The 17297-nt window shown below is 46.1% G+C and overlaps 1 protein-coding gene across 4 annotated transcripts in view; it reads right to left on the bottom strand.

Annotated features, from left to right (window-relative positions):
- jarid2a (jumonji and AT-rich interaction domain containing 2a) overlaps positions 1–14172 on the bottom strand; it is a 128947-nt gene extending 114775 nt beyond the window's left edge. For all 4 annotated transcript variants that reach the window (XM_071395885.1, XM_071395887.1, XM_071395886.1 and 1 more), the window contains exon 1: positions 13409–14172. In XM_071395885.1, the coding sequence (XP_071251986.1) occupies positions 13409–13453 (45 nt within the window). In that variant the 5' untranslated portion in view covers positions 13454–14172. The remainder of the gene's footprint in view (positions 1–13408) is intronic.
- Positions 14173–17297: the final 3125 nt, after the last annotated feature.

Here is a 17297-nt window from a genome sequence, read left to right as displayed (position 1 = left end):
CTCCCTGACACAAAGGACATTCCACAGTGGGGCCTAGATGTCCCCCTCGGAGACCCACAGACAAGCACGACACACAATGTGAGATAAAGCATCCCAAATGGCCCTATTCCCTATGTAGGGCACTAATTTAGACCAGGAGCATAAGGATTAGGGTGCCATTTGGGACAGAGACAAAAACACAAATATCCCCATGAACAGGGCAGAAACAAATCCACTCGCCCCTGGGTTGTACATCATTAAGCATTACACTACAAAGCCTAAAATGGGGGGCGGAGAGAGGGTCGAAGTGTCACACTTTCTTTATAGGTTAAAATGTTTAAAAGGAAAGAATAAACTCTTCTCTCTGTCCAATGGTGCTGCTAGCTGCTACAACCTGTCTGTGTGTTGCTAGTCTCTCCATGTGTCAGTCTGACCTGTCCAGTGGTGCTGCTAGCTGCTACAACCTGTCTGTGTGTTGCTAGTCTCTCCATGTGTCAGTCAGACCTGTCCAGTGGTGCTGCTAGCTGCTACAACCTGTCTGTGTGTTGCTAGTCTCTCCATGTGTCAGTCAGACCTGTCCAGTGGTGCTGCTAGCTGCTACAACCTGTCTGTGTGTTGCTAGTCTCTCCATGTGTCAGTCTGACCTGTCCAGTGGTGCTGCTAGCTGCTACAACCTGTCTGTGTGTTGCTAGTCTCTCCATGTGTCAGTCTGACCTGTCCAGTGGTGCTGCTAGCTGCTACAACCTGTCTGTGTGTTGCTAGTCTCTCCATGTGTCCGTCTGACCTGTCCAGTGGTGCTGCTAGCTGCTACAACCTGTCTGTGTGTTGCTAGTCTCTCCATGTGTCAGTCTGACCTGTCCAGTGGTGCTGCTACAACCTGTCTGTGTGTTGCTAGTCTCTCCATGTGTCAGTCAGACCTGTCCAGTGGTGCTGCTAGCTGCTACAACCTGTCTGTGTGTTGCTAGTCTCTCCATGTGTCAGTCAGACCTGTCCAGTGGTGCTGCTAGCTGCTACAACCTGTCTGTGTGTTGCTAGTCTCTCCATGTGTCAGTCTGACCTGTCCAGTGGTGCTGCTAGCTGCTACAACCTGTCTGTGTGTTGCTAGTCTCTCCATGTGTCAGTCTGACCTGTCCAGTGGTGCTGCTAGCTGCTACAACCTGTCTGTGTGTTGCTAGTCTCTCCATGTGTCAGTCAGACCTGTCCAGTGGTGCTGCTAGCTGCTACAACCTGTCTGTGTGTTGCTAGTCTCTCCATGTGTCAGTCTGACCTGTCCAGTGGTGCTGCTAGCTGCTACAACCTGTCTGTGTGTTGCTAGTCTCTCTATGTGTCAGTCTGACCTGTCCAGTGGTGCTGCTAGCTGCTACAACCTGTCTGTGTGTTGCTAGTCTCTCCATGTGTCAGTCAGACCTGTCCAGTGGTGCTGCTAGCTGCTACAACCTGTCTGTGTGTTGCTAGTCTCTCCATGTGTCAGTCTGACCTGTCCAGTGGTGCTGCTACAACCTGTCTGTGTGTTGCTAGTCTCTCCATGTGTCAGTCAGACCTGTCCAGTGGTGCTGCTAGCTGCTACAACCTGTCTGTGTGTTGCTAGTCTCTCCATGTGTCAGTCTGACCTGTCCAGTGGTGCTGCTACAACCTGTCTGTGTGTTGCTAGTCTCTCCATGTGTCAGTCTGACCTGTCCAGTGGTGCTGCTAGCTGTTACAACCTGTCTGTGTGTTGCTAGTCTCTCCATGTGTCCGTCTGACCTGTCCAGTGGTGCTGCTAGCTGCTACAACCTGTCTGTGTGTTGCTAGTCTCTCCATGTATCAGTCTGACCTGTCCAGTGGTGCTGCTAGCTGCTACAACCTGTCTGTGTGTTGAGGGGCTCTTGTTCACTGTGTTATTAGCAGTGTAAACACAAAAGGACAATGCTCTGCGGACTCCTGAAGCGTCTGATTACGCCACACAGAGATCCGGAGTTGGCTCATCAAGGGCACTTTGTTCTCCGTGACAGAATTATCCAATCAGTCACTTCGCGCCGCAAGATGGATCAGCATGGACCCAGCCAGACAACAGCAGAAAGAGAGAGCCCCTCCTTTCCTCTCCAGCTCTCCCTGGCAACAAGCCGTGTTTTACACGCCTGCCCGTTTCTCTATCTCTGTCGCAGACCAAACGTTTTGCTCTGCCCTCTGCTCTTCGTCATCTTGGTTCTGACACAGTGTGAACCTTCTCTGTGAATCAGATGGTCCGGCGGATAGCTTGGCCTCACCCTGACCCTGTGGATTCTGTTTGGGTTTAAACAGAACAGAGCCACTCAGGGCCTGTACTTGTACCCGTGGCCTTTAGTGTTTTCACTGAGCACCCCCCCTTCTCTCTCTGTTCTGTTGTCACAGAGCCAAGCTTTTATCATGAGGCTCGGGTTGCTTGATGTCGTGGGGCTTAACGTACAGTCACATCCCATAATGCTGCAGTCAGCTGGCTGCCTGGCTCTGCAGGAAACACTGTGTGAGGTTCCTTTACAATGACCTACTTTGCACGAATCTCCAAAAACAGAGAGTGAGTGAGGAGAAGGATTTGAGGATAACCTTTTCCATCAACCTTTTTGGTTGAGAAACGGGAGGGGAAAGAGCAGGGATATGTTTTTTTTCCTCCCAGCATCCCTTGAAAAATTTAGCAGCCATTTACTGAATTCAAAAAATGTAGGCTAAAGACTAAGCAAGAACAAACTTGTATTTCTTGCATGTCCACCCTACCTCTCTATACAACATGCTGTCCATCCTACCTCTCCATACAACATGCTGTCCACCCTACCTCTCCATACAACATGTTGTCCACCCTTCCTCTCCATACAACATGCTGTCCATCCTATCTCTCTATACAACATGTTGTCCACCCTACCTCTCCATACAACATGCTGTCCACCCTACCTCTCTATACAACATGTTGTCCACCCTATCTCTCTATACAACATGTTGTCCACCCTATCTCTCCATACAACATGCTGTCCACCCTATCTCTCTATACAACATGTTGTCCACCCTATCTCTCCATACAACATGTTGTCCACCCTACCTCTCCATACAACATGCTGTCCACCCTATCTCTCTATACAACATGTTGTCCACCCTATCTCTCCATACAACATGCTGTCCACCCTATCTCTCTATACAACATGTTGTCCACCCTACCTCTCCATACAACATGCTGTCCACCCTACCTCTCCATACAACATGCTGTCCACCCTACCTCTCCATACAACATGCTGTCCACCCTACCTCTCTATACAACATGTTGTCCACCCTACCTCTCTATACAACATGTTGTCCACCCTACCTCTCTATACAACATGTTGTCCACCCTACCTCTCTATACAACATGTTGTCCACCCTACCTCTCCATACAACATGTTGTCCATTCTTTCTCTCCATACAACATGTTGTCCACCCTACCTCTCCATACAACATGCTGTCCACCCTACCTCTCCATACAACATGTTGTCCACCCTACCTCTCCATACAACATGTTGTCCACCCTACCTCTCCATACAACATGTTGTCCACCCTATCTCTCCATACAACATGCTGTCCACCCTACCTCTCCATACAACATGCTGTCCACCCTACCTCTCTATACAACATGTTGTCCATCCTATCTCTCCATACAACATGCTGTCCACCCTACCTCTCCATACAACATGCTGTCCACCCTACCTCTCCATACAACATGTTGTCCATCCTATCTCTCCATACAACATGTTGTCCACCCTACCTCTCCATACAACATGTTGTCCACCCTATCTCTCTATACAACATGCTGTCCACCCTATCTCTCTATACAACATGCTGTCCACCCTATCTCTCTATACAACATGCTGTCCACCCTACCTCTCCATACAACATGTTGTCCACCCTACCTCTCCATACAACATGTTGTCCACCCTACCTCTCCATACAACATGTTGTCCACCCTACCTCTCTATACAACATGCTGTCCACCCTATCTCTCCATACAACATGCTGTCCACCCTACCTCTCCATACAACATGTTGTCCACCCTACCTCTCTATACAACATGCTGTCCACCCTTCCTCTCCATACAACATGTTGTCCATCCTACCTCTCCATACAACATGCTGTCCACCCTACCTCTCCATACAACATGCTGTCCACCCTACCTCTCCATACAACATGCTGTCCACCCTATCTCTCCATACAACATGCTGTCCACCCTACCTCTCCATACAACATGTTGTCCACCCTACCTCTCTATACAACATGCTGTCCACCCTACCTCTCCATACAACATGTTGTCCACCCTACCTCTCTATACAACATGCTGTCCACCCTATCTCTCCATACAACATGCTGTCCACCCTACCTCTCCATACAACATGTTGTCCACCCTATCTCTCTATACAACATGTTGTCCACCCTACCTCTCCATACAACATGCTGTCCACCCTACCTCTCCATACAACATGCTGTCCACCCTACCTCTCTATACAACATGCTGTCCATCCTACCTCTCTATACAACATGTTGTCCATCCTACCTCTCCATACAACATGCTGTCCACCCTACCTCTCCATACAACATGTTGTCCACCCTACCTCTCTATACAACATGTTGTCCACCCTACCTCTCCATACAACATGTTGTCCACCCTACCTCTCCATACAACATGCTGTCCACCCTATCTCTCTATACAACATGTTGTCCACCCTATCTCTCCATACAACATGCTGTCCACCCTACCTCTCCATACAACATGCTGTCCACCCTACCTCTCCATACAACATGCTGTCCACCCTACCTCTCTATACAACATGTTGTCCACCCTATCTCTCCATACAACATGTTGTCCACCCTACCTCTCCATACAACATGTTGTCCACCCTACCTCTCTATACAACATGCTGTCCACCCTACCTCTCCATACAACATGCTGTCCACCCTACCTCTCTATACAACATGCTGTCCACCCTACCTCTCCATACAACATGCTGTCCACCCTACCTCTCCATACAACATGCTGTCCACCCTACCTCTCCATACAACATGGAAGTAAGAAGTAGTGCCTGTCTCTGTTCAGTGCTTTGCCACCATGCCAGGATTACATGACTGGGGCCCCATGTCAACCTGGAGCTGCAGTAAAACAGCTTGATCCACATCATTAAGGAGGTGGATTAACAGCACCTCATTTTAACCAACACGTTCAGACTCTCTCAATGGAGTCTGTGTTGATCCTAGAAACCACTACCTTAATAGCAGCTCTGTTGGACATGGCTAAGCTTATGAACAGAGATTTGATACAGTGCAATAAAAAATTACTAAAATCACATAAATTCATAATGTATTCAAACTATTTACAATGAGCAAATGTGAATTATGCCTGGGCCAATTAGTGCATGTTTCTAATTCTGTCTTTGACATTATAGAACGATAACCTAATAAATTAATTTAGAGAATGGCTGAAAATAGTTTCCACACTGAAAACACTGTACATAGTGTATCACAAAATCACACAATAAATAGGCCATGTTGTGTTTACATCCTTATAATAAATTATTGAAACATTTTAAGACCTTGGGGAGATTGTTAGTTAGTCTAGATACAGTGGGGATCCGTCCCAAATGACAAACTACTCCCTACATATAGGGCTCCCGAGTGGTGCAGCAGTCTAAGGCACTGCATCTCAGTGCTAGAGGTGTCACTACAGACCCTGGTTGGATTCCAGGCTGTATCACAACCGGCCGTGATTGGGAGTCCCATAGGGTGGCGCAAAATTGGTCTAGCGTCGTCCGGGTTAGGGTTTGGCCCGGGGGAAGGCTGTCACTGTAAATAACTATTTGTTCTTAACTGACTTGCCTAGTTAAATAAAGTTTACATTAAAAAAAATACAAATATCAAAAGTTATCATCTGTCTGTGGGGAGTAGTCTGTATCTGTCCTTCTTTATCACCCTGTAACAATGCTGAGGTATACATCTGTCTGTGGGGAGTAGTCTGGATGTATCTGTCCTTCTTCATCACCTCGTAACAATACTGTAGTATAAATCTGTCTGTGGGGAGTAGTCTGGATGTATCTGTCTGTGGGGAGTAGTATGGATGTATCTGTCTGTGGGGAGTAGTCTGTATGTATCTGTCCTTCTTCATCACCTCGTAACAATACTGAGGTATAAATCTGTCTGTGGGGAGTAGTCTGGATGTATCTGTCTGTGGGGAGTAGTCTGTATGTATCTGTCCTTCTTCATCACCTCGTAACAATACTGAGGTATAGATCTGTCTGTGGGGAGTAGTCTGTATGTATCTGTCCTTCTTCATCACCTCGTAACAATACTGAGGTATAAATCTGTCTGTGGGGAGTAGTCTGGATGTATCTGTCCTTCTTCATCACCTCGTAACAATGCTGAGGTATAAATCTGGAGTAGTCTGGATGTATCTGTCTGTGGGGAGTAGTCTGGATGTATCTGTCTGTGGGGAGTAGTCTGTATCTGTCTGTGGGGAGTAGTCTGGATGTATCTGTCTGTGGGGAGTAGTATGGATGTATCTGTCCTTCTTCATCACCTCGTAACAATACTGAGGTATAAATCTGGAGTAGTCTGGATGTATCTGTCTGTGGGGAGTAGTCTGGATCTGTCTGTGGGGAGTAGTCTGGATCTGTCTGTGGGGAGTAGTCTGGATGTATCTGTCTGTGGGGAGTAGTCTGTATGTATCTGTCTGTGGGGAGTAGTCTGGGTGTGTCTGTGGGGAGTAGTCTGGATGTATCTGTCTGTGGGGAGTAGTCTGGATGTATCTGTCTGTGGGGAGTAGTCTGGATCTGTCTGTCTGTGGGGAGTAGTCTGGGTGTGTCTGTGGGGAGTAGTCTGGATGTATCTGTCTGTGGGGAGTAGTCTGGATGTATCTGTCTGTGGGGAGTAGTCTGGATCTGTCTGTGGGGAGTAGTCTGGATCTGTCTGTGGGGAGTAGTCTGGATGTATCTGTCTGTGGGGAGTAGTCTGGATGTATCTGTCTGTGGGGAGTAGTCTGGGTGTGTCTGTGGGGAGTAGTCTGGATGTATCTGTCTGTGGGGAGTAGTCTGGATCTGTCTGTGGGGAGTAGTCTGGATCTGTCTGTGGGGAGTAGTCTGTATCTGTCTGTGGGGAGTAGTCTGGATGTATCTGTCTGTGGGGAGTAGTCTGGATCTGTCTGTGGGGAGTAGTCTGGATCTGTCTGTGGGGAGTAGTCTGGATGTATCTGTCTGTGGGGAGTAGTCTGGATGTATCTGTCTGTGGGGAGTAGTCTGGATGTATCTGTCTGTGGGGAGTAGTCTGGATGTATCTGTCTGTGGGGAGTAGTCTGTATGTATCTGTCTGTGGGGAGTAGTCTGGATGTATCTGTCTGTGGGGAGTAGTCTGTATGTATCTGTCTGTGGGGAGTAGTCTGGGTGTATCTGTCTGTGGGGAGTAGTCTGGATGTATCTGTCTGTGGGGAGTAGTCTGGATGTATCTGTTGAAAATCCCTAAAATTAAAAGTGTCTCTCCTTTGTGTCCCACTCTCACATTCTATGTAGAATACTGTAAGATCCTGTTCTGTATCAGAACTGCCTCTGTTTTGTCAATAAACATCGCTGCTGCTGCTTTTCCTGAAGGAAAGAAATTCTGAACAATAAATTAATCTGAAAGTAAAAGTCTCTTTCGATGTTTTCACTCCTCTCAACATCTGCCAGTATGGATTAAACGTAGAGATTGAGGAAAAGATAAAATATTCCAAAAGGCTTGCTGTAATCTAGCTCAGATGTATTATAATGTATTATAAATCCCATACAATTATCTTGAAGACGTTGACAAATCCCCTAGTTTCTATGAACCTGATTTGAATAATAAAGCTACTGACTGACATCTGATCGTCTGTTTCACTGGCAGTTCTTTTCACTACTTTAATCAAATCACACTCCACTCTATAAAAAGGACCTGAAAACCCTTTAATACAAGAGTAGAAATTTGTAGCCCTTAAATCAAAGTAGGCCTTTAAATCAAAGTAGGTCTTTAAATCAAAGTAGGCATTTAAATCAAAGTAGGCATTTAAATCAGTCAGTCTTTAAATCAAAGTAGTCTTTTAAATCAAAGTAGGCATTTAAATCAGTCAGTCTTTAAATCAAAGTAGTCTTTTAAATCAAAGTAGGCCTTTAAAACAAAGTAGGCCTTTAAATCAAAATCAAAGTAGCTATTTGATTAACCGTAATGTCCTGAACACTGATTTAGCCATGAGACTGTATGACACTGATAAAGCTCCTCTGATTATGTCATTTGTAACTGCCCTGTAGACAGCTTGTACGCCCATTACATAACAGACAACTGTCAAACTGTGTAAACAAAAGCAAAACGATTGCTCCACTGTGTTAGGAGAAACACTGTTTACTGCTGACACTGCACATCTAATTCAGGGAGAAACCCCGGCGACTACGCAGCGAGGTGGAACATTCCCTATTGGCAGCAAAATCACAGCTCACAACTTCCCAGGCCAAGAAATAAAATAACAAACTTGTCTTGTTCCTTCATCCCAGTTCATTCCTCCATTTCTCCATTCATATCTCCCTGGGCTTCTCCTGTTGCAACTATGTGTCATTCTAGTTACATTTCCATCTGTCTTCACGATGACTCCACTCCCGCGTCTAAAACAGTATTTAGATCAAATCAAATCTATTTTGGCTCTGACACAATGAGTCAACCTTGTCATTAGGGAGGGTTTAAGGCAGTCTCCCAAATGGCACTTCATTCCCTATGGGCCCTGGTCAAAAGTTGTACACTATATAGGGAATAGGGAGTCATTTGGGACATGCCTTATTCTTTCCAGCTGCAGGCCTCCTGTCTGTCTGTCCTCTCTCTCCATGGCGCTGGCCTGGCCACACACCCCTCTGCTGCTCTGTGTCTGTCTGTCTCTCTCTCCATGGCGCTGGCCTGGCCACACACCCCTCTGCTGCTCTGTGTCTGTCTGTCCTCTCTCTCCATGGCGCTGGCCTGGCCACACACCCCTCTGCTGCTCTGTGTCTGTCCTCTCTCTCTCCATGGCGCTGGCCTGGCCACACACCTCTCTGCTGCTCTGTGTCTGTCTGTCCTCTCTCTCCATGGCGCTGGCCTGGCCACACACCCCTCTGCTGCTCTGTGTCTGTCTGTCCTCTCTCTCTCCATGGCGCTGGCCTGGCCACACACCCCTCTGCTGCTCTGTGTCTGTCCTCTCTCTCTCCATGGCGCTGGCCTGGCCACACACCCCTCTGCTGCTCTGTGTCTGTCTTCTCTCTCTCCATGGCGCTGGCCAGGCCACACACCCCTCTGCTGCTCTGTGTCTGTCCTCTCTCTCTCCATGGCGCTGGCCAGGCCACACACCCCTCTGCTGCTCTGTGTCTGTCCTCTCTCTCTCCATGGCGCTGGCCAGGCCACACACCCCTCTGCTGCTCTGTGTCCGTCTGTCCTCTCTCTCTCCATGGCGCTGGCCAGGCCACACACCCCTCTGCTGCTCTGTGTCTGTCCTCTCTCTCTCCATGGCGCTGGCCAGGCCACACACCCCTCTGCTGCTCTGTGTCTGTCTGTCCTCTCTCTCCATGGCGCTGGCCTGGCCACACACCCCTCTGCTGCTCTGTGTCTGTCCTCTCTCTCTCCATGGCGCTGGCCTGGCCACACACCCCTCTGCTGCTCTGTGTCTGTCTATCCTCTCTCTCCATGGCGCTGGCCAGGCCACACGCCCCTCTGCTGCTCTGTGTCTGTCTGTCCTCTCTCTCCATGGCGCTGGCCTGGCCACACACCCCTCTGCTGCTCTGTGTCTGTCCTCTCTCTCCATGGCGCTGGCCAGGCCACACACCCCTCTGCTGCTCTGTGTCTGTCTGTCCTCTCTCTCCATGGCGCTGGCCTGGCCACACACCCCTCTGCTGCTCTGTGTCTGTCCTCCTCTCTCTCCATGGCGCTGGCCAGGCCACACACCCCTCTGCTGCTCTGTGTCTGTCTGTCCTCTCTCTCCATGGCGCTGGCCAGGCCACACGCCCCTCTGCTGCTCTGTGTCTGTCTGTCCTCTCTCTCCATGGCGCTGGCCTGGCCACACACCCCTCTGCTGCTCTGTGTCTGTCTGTCCTCTCTCTCCATGGCACTGGCCAGGCCACACACCCCTCTGCTGCTTTGTGTCTGTCTGTCCTCTCTCTCCATGGCGCTGGCCTGGCCACACACCCCTCTGCTGCTCTGTGTCTGTCTGTCCTCTCTCTCTCCATGGCGCTGGCCAGGCCACACACCCCTCTGCTGCTCTGTGTCTGTCTGTCCTCTCTCTCCATGGCGCTGGCCAGGCCACACACCCCTCTGCTGCTCTGTGTCTGTCTGTCCTCTCTCTCCATGGCGCTGGCCAGGCCACACACCCCTCTGCTGCTCTGTGTCTGTCCTCTCTCTCTCCATGGCGCTGGCCTGGCCACACACCCCTCTGCTGCTCTGTGTCTGTCTGTCCTCTCTCTCTCCATGGCGCTGGCCAGGCCACACACCCCTCTGCTGCTCTGTGTCTGTCTGTCCTCTCTCTCTCCATGGTGCTGGCCTGGCCACACACCCCTCTGCTGCTCTGTGTCTGTCTGTCCTCTCTCTCCATGGCGCTGGCCAGGCCACACACCCCTCTGCTGCTTTGTGTCCGTCTGGTTCCGCCACACACTGAAGCACATACTTCAACTTGGCCCTCCTCACTTGTGCGCCTGATAAAACAACGTGACTGTGTCCCAAATGTCCCCCTGTTCCCTATATAGTGCACTACTTTAGACCAGGGACCATAGAGCTCTGGTCAAATTGCCCACTGGGATTTGGTCAATTGCCCCATTGGGCCCTGGTCAAAAGTAGTGCACTATATAGGGAATAGGGTGCCATTTGGGACGTAGGCTGTGACAGCCTCTTTACATGTGTAAAGGCCCAGCAGTGGCAGCTGTGCTTACCCCACCACACACCAATGAATTAGGCTTTAGACCGGCTGAGTAGCTGCACTGAGGCAACTACACAGAGGAACCCTGTTATCCTCTATAATATCCCCTGTGATGTTCTGAAGCTTTAACTACTGTCATTCATTAAAACAACAGATTCAATGTTTAACACCTCACGTCTCTCATTACGTTGTTTTTCTTTATGAATTGTGAATAATAACTTGAGAAAGAGAAAAGTCCATCAAATATCAGAGGAAATCATTTAAAAAGTCCTGCCAATATGTTGCCCAAGAAACTCGATACCCAAATTAATTTTCAATCGTTAAAGGGGCAATATGATATTCAAATAAAAATGACTTAAAAGTGCAAAAATGTATGTACTTTGACACTTTAAAATGCAATTTTGTGTTATGGGAAATCACAGTGATTCCTGTTCTTGGTCTGATTATGTTCATTATATCATGCTAACACAGTAAGTCCTTGGCATAGAACTGTTCACAAATCAGGTATGACTTTAGCCATCAGAGCCTGCTTGTTCTTTCAGCTTGCTCATATCGCACCGAATGTGGATCTAGCGTTCGTCTGCCGATCGTTCAGCACACATTGCTTTAGGGACCACCCGCTGTAGACGTCTGCCGACATTTTTCACGCGATACTACATGCGCACTCGGGTTGGCAAATTACGTTCTATTACTCTCAGCCAGGAACCGCTTACTGGTGAGTCTCAGCCCCTAAACAAAGCAACAGTAATAACAGTCTTACACTCATTGAGAGGAAGTTAGACTACAAGGGCATCATTGAGAGGAAGTTAAACTACAAGGGCAAGTGCTTGTCTGAGTCCAGGTTCAAAGAAAGAGTCCACTTTGTTTGTTTTAGTGGCCGGCTTACTGCATTTCTGACAAACTTTCCCGAAAGCTAGACAGGAGTTGCCTTCTTGGAAAATATGAACAGTAGAAGAGATAGGAGTGAACAAGAACATTAGGAAGCACTTTAGGACATGACACCTCATGTGTCAGAATTATTTTTTAAATCTATCTTTAACTAGGCAAGTCAGTTAAGAACACATTTTTTTTTTTACAATGGCAGCCTACCCTGGGCCAAACTCAGACAGGCCAATTGTGCGCTGCAAAATGGGACTCCCAATTACGCCCAGTTGTGATACAGCCTGGATTCAAACCAGGGTCTGCACTGAGATGCAGTGCCTTAGACCGCTGCACCACCCGGGAGCCCTGTTGAAGTGGAAGACAACTGGAAAAGGAATGTAATTACAGTAGGTGTGACACTAATTGTGAATAATATTAACACCATAAAAATAGCTCCTGTTGCTGTAGGATTCAAGGAAAATTCCACCTATTATTAGGTAGAGCTATTAAATAAATGTCCTATCTGATACTTGCTGAATAAGGTTGATTGGAAAGTAAATGATGAATTAATGCAATAATATTGTTGGAACAATGGGCACAATAAATTAGCTAAATTGGGGAAGAAGTGAAATGAGGATAGGTTGCAAATTGTTTAAACATCTTCAAATCAACATAAACACAGGAAATTGGACACATTAACTTTTGCCACAGGCCCCTAATGTCTTACAGCCTGCATTAGCCCCCATAAGATAATACTACAAGTCATAAAATATATTACATTTTCTGAAAGACAATTCGGTTATTAAATACAAATCATCAAATATTGATGTGATGTTGTAAATCGTGGATCGGGGCCCATTCTGGGATTTACACACACACACACACGCACACACACATTAGAACCACCATAGGTCTCCATTTGGGAGACAGCACTGGATTGGTCATATAAAATTTAATATAAAATGGTGAAAATATCTTATTCTCAGAATTAAGTAACTGACTGAGAAAAGCTGTTTGATGTTTTAAGACAGTCTAATGTTGATGTTTTAGGACAGTCTGGTAATGATGTTTTAGGACAGTCTGATGTTGATGTTTTAGGACAGTCTGGTGTTGATGTTTTAGGACAGGCTGATGTTGATGTTTTAAGACAGTCTAATGTTGATGTTTTAGGACAGTCTGGTAATGATGTTTTAGGACAGTCTGATGTTGATGTTTTAGGACAGTCTGATGTTGATGTTTTAGGACAGTCCGGTGTTGATGTTTTAAGACAGTCTACTGGTGATGTTTTAGGACAGTCTGATGTTGATGTTTTAAGACAGTCTACTGGTGATGTTTTAGGACAGTCTGATGTTGATGTTTTAGGACAGTCTACTGGTGATGTTTTAGGACAGTCTGATGTTGATGTTTTAGGACAGTCTGATGTTGATGTTTTAAGACAGTCTACTGGTGATGTTTTAGGACAGTCTGATGTCGATGTTTTAGGACAGTCTGATGTTGATGTTTTAGGACAGTCTGATGTCGATGTTTTAGGACAAAAAAATGACATGAAACCAATATGTAAACACACATAGGACAGTCTGATACCACACACAGTGTATATGACGTTATCAATTAGCAAGAGAGAAGTTTTGGAACGATATTAAGCATTTCAGAACACATTTAGAATATACTTACGTATTTCTTCTGTATGATGTTCCTTTTGGGTCTGTCTTTACTCATCCTGCAAACCGGATTGGGTCGGTTAAACACCGAATAGGCACATGTATATCCTTTTTTAGAACATGCAATTATTTAAATCCCGTGGTGTGATCCAGCGAGGTGGCAGAGTGTCTTTATCCCCAGTCTCTCCCTCTCTCTCTCACGCTGTCTCTACTTCCCTTTTCGCTGAGGCGCCTGGGAGAGAAATTCCAATTTTGCAATCCACGGCAAGAAACACAAATTTAAACACCCCCAAAATCACGGCGTTATAACATATGCATAACAACGAACCGGACAATCTCCCATTATGCGAATGAAAAGGGCATGTATCCTGGATATCCTCGAGGCACAAATCAAACACGCTTTGAGGGCCCAGCAGATTCCGTGTTGAAGAATATCACAGACGGGAGTTAAAAGGTACAAAAAAATGCCCCCCCTAAAAAAAAAATGTCAATACAAAATCCAGAAACACGTTTCAGCGGTGTCTGCCAGACGACGAGTTAACTCTCCCACACCGCTAGTAATGGTAACGGCATGGGTTTATCTGCAGTGTCTTTCTACCGCGATAGACCGGGGAATATGCCCCAGCGGTGAGTCTCGAGGAATACAGTACCACGTTAGGGACTGGGTGAAAATACAAACACTGTCATCTGGCGTGAGGAGCAGTGTCGCGTTACATCCCTCGAAGATCCATGGACGGGCCTCCTAAATGATTTCCATATCAATAAATAACATTTACAATGCAATATACTATATTATTGTAATGTTCCTTTATTCATAATTAAAAAGGTATTAAAATAGGCCTATCATTAAAGACTGCACACATAATAACCAAGTTAGAAATACAAACAATGTAGCCGCTAACATTGTAATTAAATGGCCACAATGTATTTACCATAAGAATGACAATGTTTATTTTTTGAGTTGCACAACAAGGGCTACACAGCCTATATATGTATTGATGTGAGTGTGAGATAAGCATGCTACACATAAGAATGACAATGTTTATTTTTTGAGTTGCACAACAAGGGCTACACAGCCTATATATGTATTGATGTGAGTGTGAGATAAGCATGCTACACGGAGTGATATTGAGTCTGGTGTCAAATAAGAAACTGGGAAAAAACGGGATGTCCAACACCTCCTATTGAAATCACTCTGACCAACAGACAAGAACGTGAGAGAGAGAGAGAGATTATTGTTTATTTCACTTTTGTTAATGATCTATTTCACTTCCTTTGGCAATGTAAACATACATTTCCCGTGCCAATAAAGCCCTTAAATTGAGATTGAATTGAATTGAGAGAGAGAGACATCATTACAACACTGTACATAGCCATAATATGACATTTGAAATGTCTCTATGCCTCTGAAACTTTTGTGTGTAATGTTTACTGTTAATTATGATTGTTTATTTCACTTTTGTTTATTATCTATTTCACCTGCTATGGCAATGTAAACATATGTTTCCCATACCAATAAAGCCCTTAAATTTAATTTAATTGAGAGAGAGAGAGAGAGAGAGAGAGAGAGAGAGAACATGAAAGAGAGGAAAAGGGGGGAGAGAGGGGGGTAGAGAGAGAGAGACTAATGCAGGTGTGGAGTCATGTCTCTGCAGGAATAAACTGAGAAGGAAAGTACATGCAGCTGCATGAGGACAATGCTAAAGAAAGTTTGGCAGGTCCTCAAAGCCTGTCTAAATGAGGACCTTAGTTTACATTTCTAAATTAGAAACAGAGAGCCTACTGTTAGACTGCGAATGAGGAAAGAAAGGGGGAGGTTGTAGACTATTAATGTCTATATTCACATTCTAATGATTTCACTGGTTTATTTAAAGTGTGTGGTGTGTGTGTGTGTGGGGGGGGGGGGGGGGGGGGGGGGGGGGTGACAGGATGGTTGGTGACGTTTGTCATGACGACTTGATTTCAAGTGTATAGGCTAAGGTGGACCCCATATTACAATCATGTGAACTGGCGTTTAGACTTGAGTTGATAAATGATCTGGTAGTCAGCCTCTAAAGGTCCACTGACTGGAGCTGATGCAGAATTCATTAGGCCCTGCAGTCAACCACATCCTTCAACTCAACTGACCATTATCCCTCGCTATAAATGGGTAATATAATCTGTGTTCCAAATGACACCCTATTACCTATATAGTGCACTACATTCGACCAGTCCTATGAGCTTTGGTCAAAAGTAGTGCCATTTGGGACGGGCCCAAAGAGGCACTTTGATTTACAAGCATCTAGACTGATCACTGCAGGAGTCCCTCCAGTTTTTTGTATTATTTTTCAGAATCCCAATACATTCCTGTATGTTTTCTTAGGGGCTTTTGAGACAAGAATCTAGCTGTGGCCCAAGGCCATACACACATTACTAATATGTTACAGTCATATTTTATTTAGTTTGATGTTGAGCTTAGCCTTTTTATACAACACAAACCCTCTGGTGATTTATAGACTGGTTTCAGCAGCATCATTAGAGGGACTGTTGTCCTTCAACGCTGATTTAAAGCATGTTGTTTTCCATTTGTAGAGATAAACTTTTAGTGTTGTAAAGCTGTGTTATTCTATAGTAGGCCTCAGACCAACAGTTTGGGCTTTACAGGGCTTTTACTGTCTGTCTACAGACACAGTCCTTCAGGGGTTATATCTGGGGCCTGACTATACTGACAGGGCCTCTACTGTCTGTCTACAGACACAGTCCTTGAGGGCTTACATCTCGGGCCTGACTATACTGCCAGGGCCTCTACTGTCTGTCTACAGACACAGTCCTTCAGGGCTTACATCTGGGGCCTGACTATACTGACAGGGCCTCTACTGTCTGTCTACAGACACAGTCCTTCAGGGCTTACATCTGGGGCCTGACTATATTGACAGGGCCTCTTAAACCCCCAGGAACCACCATTCAAGCCCCTTCAGCCCATAGAAAGATATTTCACCATCCTTCTATAAGAGACTAATGTTGTATCCCAAATGGCACCCTATATTCCCTATGTAGTGCACTACTTTTGACGAGAGGCTTGAGACGGGCCCCAAGCCCAGAAGACCATAGGGGGCATTGGACACCTGCATTAATTATGGGGCCGACACAGGGGTGACTGACTGGGGCCAGGCTGTCACTGAACCAGCCGGGCAAAAGGAAGGGAGGATCCATGTAGAGAACTTGAGCTGCCTCTCTCACTTCTGAATGGTTGCGTCCCGATTTTGCACCCTTTTCCAGGAGTGTGCACTTGCACACTCTTCACGTCGTCAGGGGTTTAAAGCATAGGATTGGGGCAAGCATTTGGGCTAGAAAAAGTTTCCATACACAAATCATTTCCTTTAAAATCCATGAAGGGAAATAAACGAGTGATAGGAATAGCAGGTGTGTGAATTCATAAGATTGTACATGGCATGTGAGGTATGAGGCACAAGGGCCCAAACAGGTTAATGGAAATTAGTTGCATCTGTTTGACTAAAAGAAGACAGTCATTCACTCAAATCCAATTTTATTTGTCACATGCGCCGAATACAACAATAGACCTTACCTTAAAATGCTGATTTACAAACCCTTAACCAACAATGCAGTTTTAAGAAAATAGAGTTAAGAAAATATTTATTTCAGTAAAGTATAATATTTACTCAGTCATTCATTCAGTCGTTTAGTCAGTCATTCATTCAGTCATTCACTCAGTAAATCACTCAGTCATTCATTCTGGGAAAAGTAAGGAAGGGCAGTATAACATGACCAGAGGAATACTCCCTGCCCTTTAGCTGATCATTAGAAATGAATGAGGCAGATCTGTAGCTCTGTGGGAGGTGTGTGTAGTCTGCCCCCTGCTGGACATATGGACAGGCTGACTGGAACTGCACTTATTTACTTTT

This window comes from Salvelinus alpinus, chromosome 4 (assembly GCF_045679555.1).
Source record: "Salvelinus alpinus chromosome 4, SLU_Salpinus.1, whole genome shotgun sequence".
NCBI lineage: Eukaryota > Metazoa > Chordata > Actinopteri > Salmoniformes > Salmonidae > Salvelinus > Salvelinus alpinus.
Note: the sequence above shows the minus strand (reverse complement) of the source record. Positions and strands in the feature narration are given on the sequence as shown.